The following is a 15,693-nucleotide window of genomic DNA, read 5'->3' as shown; positions in this document are numbered from 1 at the left end:
CCAATAGAAAACATCCCTGTTACTTCAACTCCTCTCTCCTTCTGGTTCTGTATGTGTTGCCATGTTTTCTTCTTCGAAATGTTAATGTCAGGTGTGAGGACACGTACTTGGAGCTGTGCCCTCGTGATCGGCTCCCCCAGGAGGCAGGTAGATGTCAGGTGTGAACAGGGCCTTTGTTACCTTTATTATGAAGGCACAGAACATGTACAGCATCCTTCACAGCAGTCAGTTGTGGTCGTGGCAGTACAACTTCCAACACAAGATGAAGGTTGGTGAAAACAATTTAATATTTACAATTATTATAATGCCTCAAATTAAAACGCATACAAACTGAAACACCACATCTCAGTTTCTGCTGGCACACGGACAAATACATCATAAAGAAAAAAGCTAGTGGAGCTAATAAGCTATAAAAGGTGGCATTTACTGCTGACAGCGTCTAAGAAACACTCTAAGCAGCCATACTAATGTTAAATGTGCAAAACATTGTAAAAATAGGGACAGATGTCTCCAAAGTTCCATCAAGTGAGGCTCCATCCTGCCCATGTGCTGTCATTCTCGACAATGTACGAAGGCACGAGTACGTGAACACATGCTGAGACTCACTGGCTGTCCTGCACAGAAGAGGACTCGGTTCTGGAGCCACTGGGCAGGTACTTGGACATGGTTCTGAGGTTGTCCTCTCTCATACCCTGGATGTAGCTGTCCAGTCTCTGCTGCATCACCTCACACTGCAGGTTCTCCTCCTCCAGGAAACGCCTGACCATGCTGTGTTCCGTTGACACCGACGGAGGCTCCTGGGAAGAAATCAAAAACACAACTGTAGGATTTTCCTTAACAAGAGCTCAGTAGAACATCAGCTCAGGTCAGGATATGTGATGAGCCTCACCGCTGAAGAGGACGAGAGAAAGCCTTTTTCTTTGGACCCTGAAATCAGAGAGTGTTTGGAGCACGAGTTTTGTCCCTCATCAGCTGATGCTTCGAGACATATGGCTGGCACTGAGTGTGTCCTGAACATTCTGGTGGAGTGGGAGGAGGGGGAGGATGATGATGATGATGATGATGATGATGAAGGAGGCCCGGCGTCTGTGGCCAGGCTGCACGTCTGCTCTGTGGGGGTCCGGGACAGAGTCTGGAGCTCTTTAAAGAGCTTCTGGATCTCCCCTTCACAGCGAGTGGGGTTCTCCTGCTGCACAGCGTTAGCGGCCTGCGTGTCCTCCTGCAGCCTGCAACAACAACAAAAAGAGGGTTAGGTGTTGAGCCTTTGTGGATGTGTGTCTCTGTGTATGTGCTACCTACCTGTACTGATCCTCACTCATGGTGTGGCTGGGCACAGCTCTTGCATATTGGTCCTGACAGGTCTGGTTGGAGGCCTGAAGCTGTGACCTGGTCTCAGCCAGCTCCTCCCGTACCTGCCCTTTCTCCTGTTCCAAGCTGCTCAGAGACGCCACATAACTGTCCTTCAACGAAGCCGGCCCAAAGGAGTCGGCCCTCTGCTCAGAGAGACGTGGTTCAAGGTAAACGCAAAGAGAGATGAGTCCGATTTAGAGACAAGCGCCGAAGCCACATTAAGAAAAGAGTTGTTGAAACTGTGTGATGACGACATCAATCTGTCCGAGCGGACAAACCTTGTGTGCGTGAGGCTGCAGTCTCTGCAGCAGACTTTTCAAATGCTGGTTCTCAGTTTGGAGAATCTCCAGCTGTGCCCGAGCCGTCTGAGAAAGTCAATAAGAAAAAAAGATAAATGACCCCCAGAGGAGCCAGTAAGCTTCAGCAGGATGCAGGCTGCATTAACTTATTAAAGATAAGGAATAAATGCTAAAAAAATACACATAAAATGTGTAGGAACCCAGCGTACAAACGAGAACGGGTGCATTTACTGGGAACTTTCCCCGCGAACAAGAACCTGAGAATCTCAGTTTCCGCCCAGAGGAACCAAATTATCTAAATTAAGTTCCAGGGAAATCGCTTTATCACCAAGAAAGTTCCAGCTCATGTGAACAGAAGCCCTTTCTGGAGGTTAAGGGACTTTCACACTGATGCTTACAGTACTGAACTGACTGGTCAAATATGCCTTTTTTTTTTTTTTTTTTCTGCTGGCATTTTAAAAATTCAGGCAGTTTGTAGCCGACAATAATCAGGATGGAGCTGCACAAGAAGTTTCACAACTGAAGGACAAACAATGAAGTGCAGACTCTGCTGTCCACGTAAACAGAGGATGAGTCAGATGGAGTTTGAGACTGTCACACTTCTGATACATCAGTGGACTGATTAGCTTCATCCTCCTGGTGTTTTCACTCTGCTGTGGAAACGACCATCAAAGAACTGATGCCAAATGAATAAAGAGAAATCTCACAGATCACAACAATGACAAGTAGAAATCAGCTTATGTTTTCAAACTAATTCATCTGTAATGTAAGAATTGGTTTACATGCAACTTAACCTTTGTGTCACAGAGCAGTTTGTTGATACGCAGCCAGCAAATGTGTACGTGTTCTCAGGCACAAGAAGAAACCGGATGAATCCGCTTCTATGTGCCCCTTTAGAGTAGATTGGATCATTTCATGGTCAGACTGTTAGTAACTCACTTTGAGCTCAGCTTCCTTCTGCTGTGCTCGCTCCACCTCACCACGGAGCTGCTGCGTGATGCTGGACGAGGAGCCGCTCAGTGTGGCGATGGTGATGTCGCGCTGATGCAGCTCGCTGGTCAGCTTTGACACCTCCTTTCTCATTCCCTCAACTTCCCCGCTGTGAGTCTGCTTGGCCCGTTGGAGCTCCTCTCTGAGCTGCAGAATAAATCCAGAGAGGAGAGAAGTAAATGTGTGACGGAGCTGACGACAACGACAACGATAACAACAATATCGGGGGAGTTTTCGGACCTTTTTCGTTTCAGCTACAGAAGAGTCACATTCTGCTTTGAGGTGCTTCAGCTCCATCTGTGAGTGGTCAGATCTCTGTCTGCTCACCGTCTCCAGTCTGAGCACAAACAAATGAAGAAAATAATCTGGCAAATTCCAAAATGGAATCAATTTAACTCTCTGCTTTTAAGACTTGGTAACTCACTGTGGCGTAAATAAACCTTCTCTCTTCTACTTCAAGGTGAGATCAGCTTCTAAAACTTGTGGGGTTCCATTGAGGTCAGATTCAAAGCTTCAAGACGAATAGTGACTTAGATCTCTACAAAACTTAATTCCCATAAATATATTCCAAGTCCAGGACCGGACTCTTAAATTTAGACATCGAATGAGTGGCAGCAGATCTATTCTGTCCCTTTCTGCCCCGGCGGTTCTTCTCTGATTAATAACTTCTCATAACTAACTGGAGCACAAGTTCCAGTGGAACTGGACAACTTTACGTCCTCTGATGAATGATAACTGTCCAACAACACAATCAGAGGGGCTGGTCTGACGGCTGCCAAGAAGATTTTAGTTCAGCGTTGGAAACCTCTGCATGATACACTGGTTGGTCACTGGCTTCAATATTTTCTAGACTTTTCATACCTGGAGCTACCTTCAGGAATCATCAGAAATGTTCAACCAAAGACAACAAATCTGTGGTCAACCACAATACAATTTTTTACAAGATCTTATGACCAAAACGAGTCGTTCTGGTTGATTGATTCTACCGTTTGAATTATTTGTTTTTTTTTCCACACAAAAAAGTTAATGTCAAAACACCCACAATACCGATCTTATATTGTTGTTATAAAGACAGCAGCATTCACCTCTCTCTGAGACCTGCCAGTTCAGTCCTGAGATGGACCTCACAGTCCCGGGAACACTGAAGCTTGGCTGCAGACTTCTCCAGATCTCGTCTGAGGGTTTCCACAGCAGCGCAGCCCCGAGCTGCCAGGCAGTCCTCCAGAGAGCTGCGTACACAAACAACAACCATACACACTGGCAGAATTGGTTTTCTGTCAGACTGCTAAAAGCTGACCGTTACTTCAGTCCATCCCGCTCACAGTGTTGGTAAAGAATGCCCCCTTGTGTGTGATCGGCTGTACTACATCATAATATTGGAAATCCACCCACCGGATGACTTGATCTTTAGCTTGCAGCGCTTGGTTGAGTCTGGCAACTTCATTATGATGCTGCTGGCGCTCCAGACTGGCTCTCCGAACAAATGTATCCTGGGAGCTGAGTGTGGCGTGGAGCTCCTGCCGCTCCTCTGAGTGCAGCTGTGGAAGAATATTTGACTTTATTCCACCTGTTGCAGATGAAGGCTGACAGAGGCCCCCCAGATTGGCTAGATTCAGTTCAAATGATTTAAATTTGGTGATTGGCAGTGGTGGAGGAAGTACTCCGATCCTTCCCTTCGCGCCAGTAGACCATGTTTATCAGCAAAATGTACTTCACAAGTTAAAGTACTCACTCAGTGGTATTCTGGACAACAAATTAGATGGCTAAGGCTGATGTATCAATTAAACATGCAGCATTTCTGTTTATTTTACATGCAGACAGGTAGTTTTAGTTACAGTGGTAAGAAGAGGTAAAAAAAAGTTCTGCTTACAAAGTTGTATTGTTTTTATCCTTTTATTATTTGTATAAAGTTTATGGGTTTTTTTGCCATCTGAAAAGTTTAAAGGGGAAACCATTCTTTGGTGAAAGTGCTAACAACTCAGGCATCTGAACCTCTAACATACTAAACTACATTATACTACAAATATAATGCTATAGGAACTATATGAAGCAGACTGTCCCACTGAACTCATGTTGAACATACTGCTCAATGAAACAGACTTTTTTACAGAGACCTTCTACAATATTCTCCACCGTACTGTCTACATTGGCTAACGGAGGACACCAACTGTGAGTGATATGAAAAGGTTGTCACTCATCACTGGGGTACCGGTGTCTTTCTTCATAAAGGTCCTGCTATGGAAGCTGCCGGGATGTTTAACATCCCTCGGTGAGGTCAGAGTCTGGACCTCCATGACTGTCTCTGAAATGCAATGTTACAGCTGAGGGTTTGTTGTCTGACAGTCTATTGCCAACTTGTTATGCTGCAGGAATGAACCTGCCAGTGAGTTAGACTAGGAGACACTGAAGCATATGAAAAATATATCTAATATTAAAACGTTTTTTTTTTTTCATTAATATTGCCTCTTAATAAAAAATGGGTAACTTTTTTGAAACTATTTTCTTCTAAATTTTGATACGAGTCATCATTAGGTAAACCATTGTACTGTTTATGTGTGTTCTACAGTTTCTTTCTTGTTTTTTTTTTAATACAGGATAGTAAGGGTGCCTAAAACGGGGTCCAACATGATCACCTTTATCTACCACTGCTTGTACCTCCTGTCTGTGTGCCCACCTGCTGCTCCGTCTGGTACTGTCCCAGCCACATCTCAAGCGGGCGGAGGCGCTCCAGCTCCAGCTCCTGAGCGTGCCGGCCGCCCTCGGCCTTCTCCAGCTGAGAACGCAGCTGCTGCACCTCTGAACAACACTCCTTGTGCGGCCTCTCCACCGGCCACGATGCCCGCTGGGACTGCAAACACAGTGACAGAAAACACGTGTCCAAAAATGACCTGCCTCCGCTTTGCTTTGGCATCAAACTGACTTTACGTGTAAAGGTGACAGATTTGCTTTTACTTTCATGTGTGAGAGTTCATCGATCAGGCTCTTATTCTGGGCCTGCAGGGACGTCAGCTGTTTGTGGTGCTCCACAAAGCGCTGGTAGGAAGACGTGAGGATGATTTTACTTCACAGGAGCAGCAGATGGTAAGAATGGTCACTCAGGAAACAAATGCAAAAGGGAAGCAGACCATAGTGTCTTCACGGAGTTGGGTCTCCTTTGAAAAATCCGTCTCTTTTGCGCCTCCTCTCGTCTCCTTGAGCTGTTTGCGCTGAAGCTTGTGGTAACTTCTCTGTAATTTATCCAACTGCAGAAGAACAGATTTATCAATATATTGAAAAACTCTCTTGTAAACTACAACTTTGCCCAAGCAGAACTGAAGAGATTTGTAAAATACAGATGAACACCCGAGTCTACTTAGTGACTGATGAACTGACTACCGGTGGTTTAACTGTGTAACAGACAAGCTGTCTCACCTCTTCTCGGACATTCAGCAGTTGTTGCTCATACTTGGCAACCGACATTTGTCGACCGGTCTGGACATCTTTTAGCTGCTTGTGGAGCAATCCGATCTACAATCAGGGGTGGTGATGTTAATGGGGGAGAAAAAAAAATGGGAAATACACATCACCATTTATTCAAATGCTTATACTCCTCATGGCATAACATTGGATCCCTCTCAGTTCACCTCAGCTCATAAAAAGAGGAGCTGTAGCTGCTTTAAGAAACACTAGAGTCTGACTTTATTGTGGCAGCTCTACTTCACCTCCAGGTCCCTCTGCTCAATGATATTCCTTGAAGTTAAAAGCTCCTCTTCTTCTCTCGTCAGCTTGAGCTCCAGAGCCCGGATCGCAGCCTCCCACTCCTTCTTCTGATGAGTGATCATAATGTCAATCTGTCGCATCAGCTCCTGCAGCTCTGGCTCACAGGATGACAGGACGGAGCTGCAAAACACAGACAAAAACATGATGATGGTGTGTTAAAAACAACAACTCGTGAACATTAACCAAGAGGTTCTCCTCTCTGCAAGAGCTCATCGTCACTGGTTGTCAGTGATTCTGAAAAACAACCTCAGTTGTTACCGAGTTACCTCAGATCAGGATTCTGCATCGATCCCAGAGAAGCCTCCATCTGGTGTGTGGTTACTAAAGTCTTTTTATATATATTTATATATATATATATATATATATATATATATATATAAAAGCCCTGTGGACACTTTAACCTGTCTGTCCCCACGCGCTCAGTTGATCAACCTAGCAACCTATAAAATAATCAAACTTGGCAGCAACGACGTCCGCGAAGCCTCTTTTGTTTCGGCTTCAATCACGTATTTCGGACTACAGCGAAGTTACAGTTCCTAACATGATTAGCGAGCGTTAGCAGCTAACCTTAGCTAGTTTCAGTGCCTCCAAAAACAGTTGTTTACATCACAAACAAAACTACAGTGTACAACAAACTACTATCTGAGGCGCTGAGGGTTTCCTGACGTAAGGCGGTAACTCCACCCCCAACCTGTGACGTCAGCACGCTGTACGTAACTCCGGAGAAATGGCGCTCAGCGATGGGCTCAGTAAACAGCTACCGTATAATTACAACTCTTGTAATAAAACCAAATTACAGTATTAACCGATCCGTTTAGAGATTAAAGTATCAAGATGGTTCCTACAATGATAACACATACTTTAAAAAAAAAAAATTATACCTTTTGCACACTTAAATCAGCGGGCTACACCGGGAATAAAATTGCATTGTTGAGTGTAACGATAGATATCGCGACTACCGTTAATATTAAAACAATAATAATATATGAAAGTATACCGTTTACGTGTTTGAGAGTCTTTACAAATATCCTTTTATTTCCCAACTGGAACACGTGGCTCGTTGGTCTAGGGGTATGATTCTCGCTTCGGGTGCGAGAGGTCCCGGGTTCAAATCCCGGACGAGCCCAATTTTATTCGCGGTAGTAAGTGTCGTTAATCAACGACAAACCCGCCTGTCACTTCACATCTCCTTTTGCAGTAGATGTAAACACTGAAGCAGGGAACATTCCTCTTTTGCAGGTACCATGTTTTTAATTTTTTTTTTAGCTCTGTGACTAAATAAAGAGACACATGTTTTGTTTGTAGAAACATGTGAGTTTCCCTTCCGGGTTTTACCCTAACATGAGCGTTAGCTCGCTAGCAGGTAGCAACTGTGTGCTATTCGAAGATCTATTTCACCAGTGTCATGGGCTCTCCGAAAACAGACAGTGTAAGGTCATACATACGTACGCACATACGTACATAATGAACATAAATAATTACGGATTATTATTGGAAGGTAGCAGAGAGTAGTAACATACAAATTCTCAACAACTCCCTGAACCATGCATGGCTCGTTGGTCTAGGGGTATGATTCTCGCTTTGGGTGCGAGAGGTCCCGGGTTCAAATCCCGGACGAGCCCAACTTTTTAATTCCCATCTTTTCATTCATTTGAATGAATTCACATCCATACTGATGTGGTTCACATTTTGAAAAGAGCTGCAGCTTGCGAGGTTCGTTAGCGCAGTTTGCCCCCCCCCACCCCTCCTCCCACATTTCTCCACCTGCCCTCCGTCAAACACCGAACAAAGAGCATCCCCACGGCTCTGCTTCCCCAGCTGTTGCGTTCGAGCCGTGAGAAAGAGAGAGACGTTTCTGTTCCGCCCCCACAAACGCAACAGACACTCCTAACAGGCGGCAGACGAGCCGGCTCCGTGTCACCATTCACTGCAGTGAGGCTGAGCTGCACAGTCAACCACCTTCAACTCTGAAACACCGATCTGAGGACTCTGTTTCGCAGTATTTCACGCGTTATTTGCAAAGGCCAGCTGTAAGTACGTTTTTTTTTTTTTATTATTTAAAACTTTTTCAATTATTTGTATTGGATCATACTGGTTTGTTTTTCTAATGTCAGGATTAAAACAACCACACTAATTGCACTACAAGCCTTTAATCGTTATTCAACTTCAATTTTCTAAACTACATTTTTGGGGTGTGACTTTTGTCTTGTAAATCCAGTTTAGATTATGCTCATAAATACACATCACTGTGATCTGTGAAGTCGAAATAAAAATAGCATTAAGGGATAATCAAATCTAGAAACTGCAAAATACATTTTTAGTTTGATATGACTCAAATAGCACCTCTAACTATTCAAAACCCTATTTCATTTATTAGGGAGACACAACCTGGGAAATTGGGACCTGCTGCTTCCACGAGCACTTATCATCACTGCCCGTTTCTAAACAGTGGACGTCTCCAGGTGGACTCTTCGTTGAGGACTTCCAGGTTCCAGATCATCCAGACAGAGTTTGGTTGATTTTTGTGGGGAAACTTTGACCATGGTTCTGTGTGAGGACGGTGAGTGCAGCGTCTGCCTCCTGCCTTACTCCCGGATGGACAGGGTCCCCCGGGTGCTCCACTGCAGGCACACCTTCTGCGAGCCGTGCCTGGAGACTATGTCGCGGGTCAGGAGGGAGCTGCTCACCGTAGGCTGCCCTTTGTGTCGCCGGGTGACCTGCATAGGCCGTGGCCTCAGCCTGCAGGAGGCTCTGTGGGTCAACAGCAAGCTGTGGGAGCAGATACCAGAGGAGGTAGACACAGAGGGAGAGGAGGAGGAGGAGGAGGAGGAGGAAGAGGAAGGAGGTGGACCGAAGCAAAAGCCTGAGCAGCAGAGGATGGAGGCTAAACAGCAGCCCTCATTACAAGCAGAATGGTGGGTTCATCAGAGCACAAGGGAAAACTGGTTTCCCTTTTTGTCTACAGGCATTGTGAGCATCTAACACTGTTGTGCCATGACTCTTCGTACATAAGCAGGTGACATAAACAAACATGAATAAGGGAGTTTGTTTTTTTTCCTCCAAAACACTAAGATAATGCCACAGGCTGCTGCTGTAAGGTGGGTGAGGGCTGAGAGCATTCAAAATAGAGTCAAAAGAGAACAGGAGCTCTTCAGAAGCAGTATTGTATTTGAATTCCAGCCATACCGAGAGATTCACACATCCGTGCTAAGCAGTCCATTTGTCCACAAAGCTTCTCATTAGCACCTCGGCTCTGCAGCGCCGCATTCTGTTGCAGTGAAACTCTGTCTGACAGCAACTTCTTCTTCTTAGTGTCTCCTCGAGGTCCGCCAGAACGAAGCTGAAACTGCCTGCCTTCTTCAAAAGGTTCAGTTTGTCAAAGCAGCACCAGGAGAGGATCGTCCCCGGCAGCAATGTGTAAGTCCTGCTGTCTGTGTGGTTGATGTCTGCGAGGACAGCTGGACTAAGAGTAAGAATGTGGACTAATGTTGTTCTGGTTGTCTTATTTTGAAGGGAAATGAAATCCTGGCGCAGACTTTCCACTGAGGAGACGTGTTAGAGAAGAGAAAGGAAGCAGCTGCAGGATGATGTGATGATGCTGTTTGTGGACAGTAAACAGCTCCAGAAGACCCAACTCATCTTTGGAAAGTTGAGGCGGTTGAGGACTGAGAATCCATTTGTGCTGCTGTCACGACATTGTTTTGTTCTCAGCCAAAGGTGCCGTGTCTCCCTATTATTTATTCTCGGCTTAATTCTCCCAGCTGGTGCTGTGGGATTTAGTTCAGCTGTCCCGGTGGGGCCAGCACCCCGAGCCCCCCTCCCAACAGATGGTCCCCTCTACACCTCAACCGCTAAACGCTTCTTGTTTTCTTTATTTATGATAGCTAGTGGACAAAGTATTTAATAAAACTATTTTTGAAATGATTTTTTTTTGTGTGTTTTTACTAATGAATGCAGGAGATGATGTCATCTGAAAAGAATCACGAGCTCAAAGCAAAGACGTGACGCTTTCCTCACGTCACCGTTTACATCATTCATGATTCAAGTGACAAAAAAAAAAAGTGAAGCCAGCAGGAGATTTCTGTTGTTGGATAATGTGAATATTACTTTAGTGGGAACGACACAACAACAAAAACCTGCCACAAAAGACTCAGTCAAGCAGGAAAGTGGATTATAAACTCTATTCATCGAGCATCTGGCAAGTATTCTGCTCTAAGATATCAGAAAACTGGATCTTCACTTTCATGGAAATGGCCTTGTGTTCTTTTTGTGTTACCTTATGTGCACGGATCAGTTCAAAACATATATGCAGCATGCGCCACTGTGAGAAAGAAAAAGGGTGTGTCGAGCAGAATTGAATCTCGGTTGGAGGTCACGGTTAAATCTCAATGTGTCTGTCATATTAAAGTCAGTATCGGTGGAGACACTCTGGATGAAGCAAGAAGTCGGTTAGTTGTCACGCTGGTTTGGTGAACAACTGCCAGAGGCACACACTTAGTCATGTTTGTATCGATGGTGTTATTTCTCCTTTATTTCCACGCTTATAAGTGTGATCGTAATGACTGACATCATCGCCTCCATAATGCTAAACACAGAGCTGCATCCAGGTTTTATGAGCTGGCAGCAGCGGGGTTGGCTGTCCCAGTCTGGACCGGACCACGTCAGGGAGGCAGCAACCCTGCAGACAACAAACAGCAACACGGTTGTGAAAGTGGCAAAGAACCAGTTTCAGTTTCGCAGTGTATTCCCAGGCTCCCAGTGCGCTGCTGGTGGAAAGGAGCAGGAAACAACTGGTGGAAATGTGTTAATACTAATATGAAAATAATCCATTACAAGTAAGAGTCCTGTGTTAGAAAAAGTGTTATCAGAGAAATGTATTATGACTAAAAGTACTCTGGCCTCTTTAACAGCCGTGTGTTTTGCGTTTAAAATCTTCATCTGCAAAGTAACTTTTAACAAAAGCTGTCAGATAAACGGAGGGCAGCAAAAAGTACAAGATTTCCCTCTGAAGTCTGGTGGAGTACAAATATACATTAGTGTGAAATTGGAATACTCCAGCAAAAGTACAACTCCCCTCAATTTGTTTTGAGTACATAAGTACACTACACCTTAACAATGGCAAGTTGTTTTTGCTCAGACTGATTAATGAGCCATTTATTAGAGCAGGAACCACAAACATACCTTACAGCAGGACTTCAGGCGAGGAGTCTTTGCAACAAAAACGTGGGGCAACACAGTTTCCTCAGTCCTGCTAATTACATTAAGCAGTAGTACATTCCTTTTAGTGTACGTGTATTACACGCAAATACTCTCAGTACAGTACAGGGACGGTGAGACTGACAGCTAAACCAACCAGAACAGAACCGGTGCCAACACTGAAACTGGATGACTGACTGCACCGAGTCACCCGGTTTACCTTCTGAAGTAATTGATGACTTTCAACGTTGGTTTTTGGTGCTCACAACTGATTCACAATTAGTTGACCAATAAAGTGAGAGCTCGTAACTTTAGACTAAAATATTAAGAAGAGAAGAATCATGAAGTCATCCGACTCACCGGGCTGCTGTCGGCTAAAACGCAGTTCTATAAAGTCAAACATATAGTTTTTCAAAATTAAGACTTGAATTGGACTTTCTGACATTTGACCTTAGAAGCCATTGTGATGCATTATGATGCATTATGATGCATTATGATGCATTATGATGCATTATGATGCCAGGGCTGAGAGTGGCCGAGTGGCCCATTTCTACCCAGTGACAACCTTGTGGGTTAATCCAGGCCCAGCCGGGGGTGAAGGTGAATTACATCCAGTCATCAACTGAAACTGGGAATATTTGTGAACTAAAAACCAAGCACGCTCGGTACTTCATGGGCACAACTATTGCATCATTATTGGTAACCTACATAATCACAGAGTGCAGATCATTTTGACATGAAGTCAGGACAGTGCTGTAACTTTGCTAATTTTGTGCCCTTTCAGGGATTTATTGTGAGAAACGTCCACTCAGTCTGTCCCAATTAAAACAAATAAATCAAAACTAGCAAATGAAAATGTTTTACAAGAGTCCAGGAGTAATAAACATGTACTCTGCATGTATTGATGTTGGTAAAAAGAGACAGTGTAACAGAAAAGAAAGAAAAGAAGCAGCAGGCATGAATTTGGTAATAAGACATCTTTATTAATCATTTGGAGACATGCTAGATCTCTGTACACTGTGAATGGAGAGCCAGCTCTGGACTGATCCGGTCTGCTGCTCAGAGCTGTGACAGAACATACACACCCACAGGGAAAGGCTGTGGACCCCCACCCTCTAACGCAGACCCCCCTTATCCTCCACACGCTTAAGACATTTGTTGCATTACTTGGTCCGTTTCCAGGGAACGTTACCTTCAGGAAACACAGGTGGACTCCACTCTCATATCGAAGGGGAATAAATACAAAGGAGCGCCTACAGCTACCGATCAATCATTTTGGTCTCGTTTAAAAAAGAAAGACCCACGAGTCATTTCCCAAAGAGTGCTCTCCTCCCAAGGCTGGGTGGTCGGTATGGAGAGCAGAACATTCCTCTTTTGTTTATAGGCAGCAACACAGCCGGCTCCAACATTACAAGACCGTTTTGTTTTTATTTTCTGGGGATTCAAACTTAAATTGCAACTTGTCTTTGTCGTTCTCAAACCCACGGAAATAGCGCGTTCCTATCAAGATCTCCGGCGATATTTAACCCAGCTCTGTCTCTTGTTATTGTTATTATGATTATTTGGCTCATTATGTGGGTTAGAAAGGTTCACTAGTTTTCACAAGAGTGCTCCCCTTTTTTTTGGACAGGTGTGAACAATTCCTACAACATTTGACTCTACTCTAAGACACGACACCCCAAATGTTCTGAAGTTTTTTTTTTTTTTTTTTTTTCAACCATGTTTCTAAGACTTACATCGTCACTCTAAATCTAAAACATGTTCTTAAAAAGTGCAGGAAAGATTTCACTTCAAAGACGAGTCAAATCAAAGTAGTGTTCTCGACGCTGGCTGACTTCACCACCAGGACGTCACGAGACCTGGCTCAGAAAACAAAGGCCAAATTTAAACACCATCGCAACATTGCATAATGCCAACGTCAGTAGTCAGTTCAAACAAAAGCAGCAAAGAAAAACCTCATCTCAGCGGGAACACGTCTTGTGACAGTTTCTATGACAATCCAACATGTCTTTGAATGGAGTGACTGTACATTTACAATGAAGCTTGTCATAACTTCATTTTAACCTGAAAGGTCTACATGTGCAAATTAGTCTTTTGTCAGGAATGGAACCGATTTGGGATGTTTGAGGTCTGTTTTGATCACAGAACCTGCATCACGGTCTACAGATCACCGCACGCTCCCGTTCCTCTGCGACACAAGGCGAGGGCTTCGATTCTCCACTGCTCACCTGCAGTACACTGTATGTGCAGACTATCATAATCACGAACACCAAAGTATCACACGATGCAACAGCAGCTGGCACGTTGTTGTGAGTGTGGGGGGGTGAAATCGAACGGTGACCTAAAAGGTGCCGCGATGTGGCGAGGATGATGCGGATGACTCGGCAGTGGCCCTCTATGTAACTGCATCCTAACGTTGCCTATACAGAAAGCACACATTTACACACACGCACGACAAAAAGATATTCTGAAGTCAAGTATACAAATCCAGTTCAAAAACAAAACGACTCGCACGAGTCATCAGAGTGCATCAAGTCACTGGTGTAACGGTACCATTTACATTTTCAAACTCGTGTACACGGGTAGACAGTACCTATGCTTAAAAACTAGGCATGCATTAGATACTCAAGATGTTCCTGTTCAGTTTGTCCTGTAACGTGTGAAACGCAAAGTTATGGATCCCAGCTGGGTTATGGGCCGGAGCGCTGTGATTGGCTGCGGACGGTTAGGTCATCATTAGCCCGGACATGGTTACGTATAAAGTTGAAAAGAGCTGTTAAGAGTAAGACATGGTTGTGGTTAAGGTTTGGGCAAGAATGGGGTCAGGATTTCCGTCGTTGCCCATAACAGCAGTAGCATCCATAAGAATACGTCTAAAACCATCTGTTCCTCTCAAGCTCTCGCATAGAGAGCTCACGTGTGCATCTTTTTAAAAAAACAAAAACAAAAAGAAACACAACCTTTCCAGAGAGATTTCCCTGAATATACAAAAATACAAAAAGAAACTGGGGAAACTAACTTCTCTACTTAAAAAAAATGTATACACATATCAATCTGGGGATATTTCTTCACATCTTTGAAAGATTATTTTTTCCTGTCTTTTTTTTTTTTTGGCAGTTTCGTTAACAAAGTAGACGACACTACTTTACAACCCAATTCAGATATTGCTAGTTCCAACCAACGACCGATAGTCAGGTGAGGAGGCCAGATTCTCGACGTGCAAAGTCAACTGCAGGGTTAACCAATAGGAAGCAACAGAACAAGCATGTGATGTAAATGATGGTTTTCCAGGACCGGCGCTGAGTATTAACAGGAGCAGCTGCCTTCGGTGGTCTGGGGCTCCTGTGGTTTGTCCAACTTGATGTCGATCACTGGAGAGAAACACATTAAGGAAGCTCCGGACTAATGATCTACTGGTGCAAACGTAATAACAGACGCTGTATATCATTCATTTATGAATAAATGTATGTGGACAATTTGAAAGATGAAATACAGGGAAAGATGTATTTAATGAGCCAACACTATGCAGTTTGAATGGACTGCAGTACCACTTTACAACCACTAGATGATGCTATTTAAAATGACTTCATTTATTTTCTAATTATCTTCCAACAATTCTGAATACAAAAATACTCCAATTAATCAATAATACAAATTTAAAAAAAAGTTATTTACCTGTGAAATACATTTTGAACCTTTATTGCAGAGTATCTATTTCTAATTAATTTCCTACAGCAGTTTTTGGACATGATGGGAGACAACATGTCCTAAACAGTTACTCAGCACAGAGGAGACTTCTCTATTGTTAGTCGGGTAATAAACTGAGAATGGATGCTGGATAAATTCGCTGGCACTGCAGTGCAACAGTTAATGCTGCTGCTGCTGCTGCACAATGGTGTGTTAATGAGTAGCTGCTGGAAGTCAGAATGATTTGGCAGTTTTTTTCCATAATGCAGATAAGGTGTTATTCCTGGTGGATCCTCCAGGGCTTTTTTTTTTTTTTTTTTTAAACTCTACATGAGAAGGAGCTGCTCTATCTTCAGGAGACAAAACGTGCATCATGACTGAGTGGTTGGAAAGACCTGCTGGTAGCTGGTTA

General features: G+C 44.0%; 3 protein-coding genes and 2 non-coding genes across 7 annotated transcripts in view; 3 read left to right on the top strand and 2 right to left on the bottom strand.

Moving 5' to 3' along the window:
• Nucleotides 1-265: 265 nt before the first annotated feature.
• cep63 (centrosomal protein 63) lies at nucleotides 266-6,749 on the bottom strand. Its single transcript, XM_069704049.1, has 14 exons — nucleotides 6,665-6,749; nucleotides 6,341-6,518; nucleotides 6,051-6,146; nucleotides 5,765-5,881; nucleotides 5,592-5,672; nucleotides 5,314-5,487; nucleotides 4,032-4,177; nucleotides 3,725-3,868; nucleotides 2,880-2,976; nucleotides 2,589-2,786; nucleotides 1,629-1,715; nucleotides 1,300-1,493; nucleotides 890-1,226; nucleotides 266-797 (listed from the first exon to the last, which is right to left on the bottom strand). The coding sequence occupies exons 1-14, from the start codon at nucleotides 6,703-6,705 to the stop codon at nucleotides 603-605; spliced, it is 2,085 nt and encodes a 694-aa protein (XP_069560150.1). The 5' UTR covers nucleotides 6,706-6,749; the 3' UTR covers nucleotides 266-602.
• Nucleotides 6,750-7,452: 703 nt separating this feature from the next.
• On the top strand, nucleotides 7,453-7,524 carry trnap-cgg (transfer RNA proline (anticodon CGG)). The gene has a single exon. It is a non-coding gene; the product is annotated as a tRNA-Pro (tRNA).
• Nucleotides 7,525-7,948: 424 nt separating this feature from the next.
• Nucleotides 7,949-8,020, top strand: trnap-ugg (transfer RNA proline (anticodon UGG)). The gene has a single exon. It is a non-coding gene; the product is annotated as a tRNA-Pro (tRNA).
• A 316-nt stretch (nucleotides 8,021-8,336) lies between these two features.
• Nucleotides 8,337-10,288, top strand: LOC138624053 (tripartite motif-containing protein 3). Of its 2 annotated transcripts, none has more exons than XM_069703923.1 (4): nucleotides 8,337-8,428; nucleotides 8,776-9,313; nucleotides 9,711-9,815; nucleotides 9,912-10,288. In XM_069703923.1, the coding sequence occupies exons 2-4, from the start codon at nucleotides 8,940-8,942 to the stop codon at nucleotides 9,955-9,957; spliced, it is 525 nt and encodes a 174-aa protein (XP_069560024.1). In that variant the 5' UTR covers nucleotides 8,337-8,428; nucleotides 8,776-8,939; the 3' UTR covers nucleotides 9,958-10,288. The 2 variants fall into 2 exon arrangements, with proteins under 2 accessions (XP_069560024.1, XP_069560025.1); XM_069703924.1 differs by having other exon boundaries at nucleotides 8,337-8,432.
• Nucleotides 10,289-12,556: 2,268 nt separating this feature from the next.
• rab6ba (RAB6B, member RAS oncogene family a) overlaps nucleotides 12,557-15,693 on the bottom strand; it is a 54,354-nt gene continuing 51,217 nt past the window's right edge. For both annotated transcript variants that reach the window (XM_069704050.1, XM_069704051.1), the window contains exon 8: nucleotides 12,557-14,965. In XM_069704050.1, coding sequence (XP_069560151.1) covers nucleotides 14,901-14,965 — 65 coding nt within the window. In that variant the 3' untranslated portion in view covers nucleotides 12,557-14,900. The remainder of the gene's footprint in view (nucleotides 14,966-15,693) is intronic.

Source organism: Brachyistius frenatus, unplaced genomic scaffold (assembly GCF_029030835.1).
Source record: "Brachyistius frenatus isolate BFR_SWC_R1_liver_20210118 unplaced genomic scaffold, ASM2903083v1 Contig_49, whole genome shotgun sequence".
Lineage (NCBI taxonomy): Eukaryota > Metazoa > Chordata > Actinopteri > Embiotocidae > Brachyistius > Brachyistius frenatus.
The sequence above is the reverse complement of the archived record's forward strand: the minus strand, read 5'-3'. Positions and strand labels throughout refer to the sequence as shown.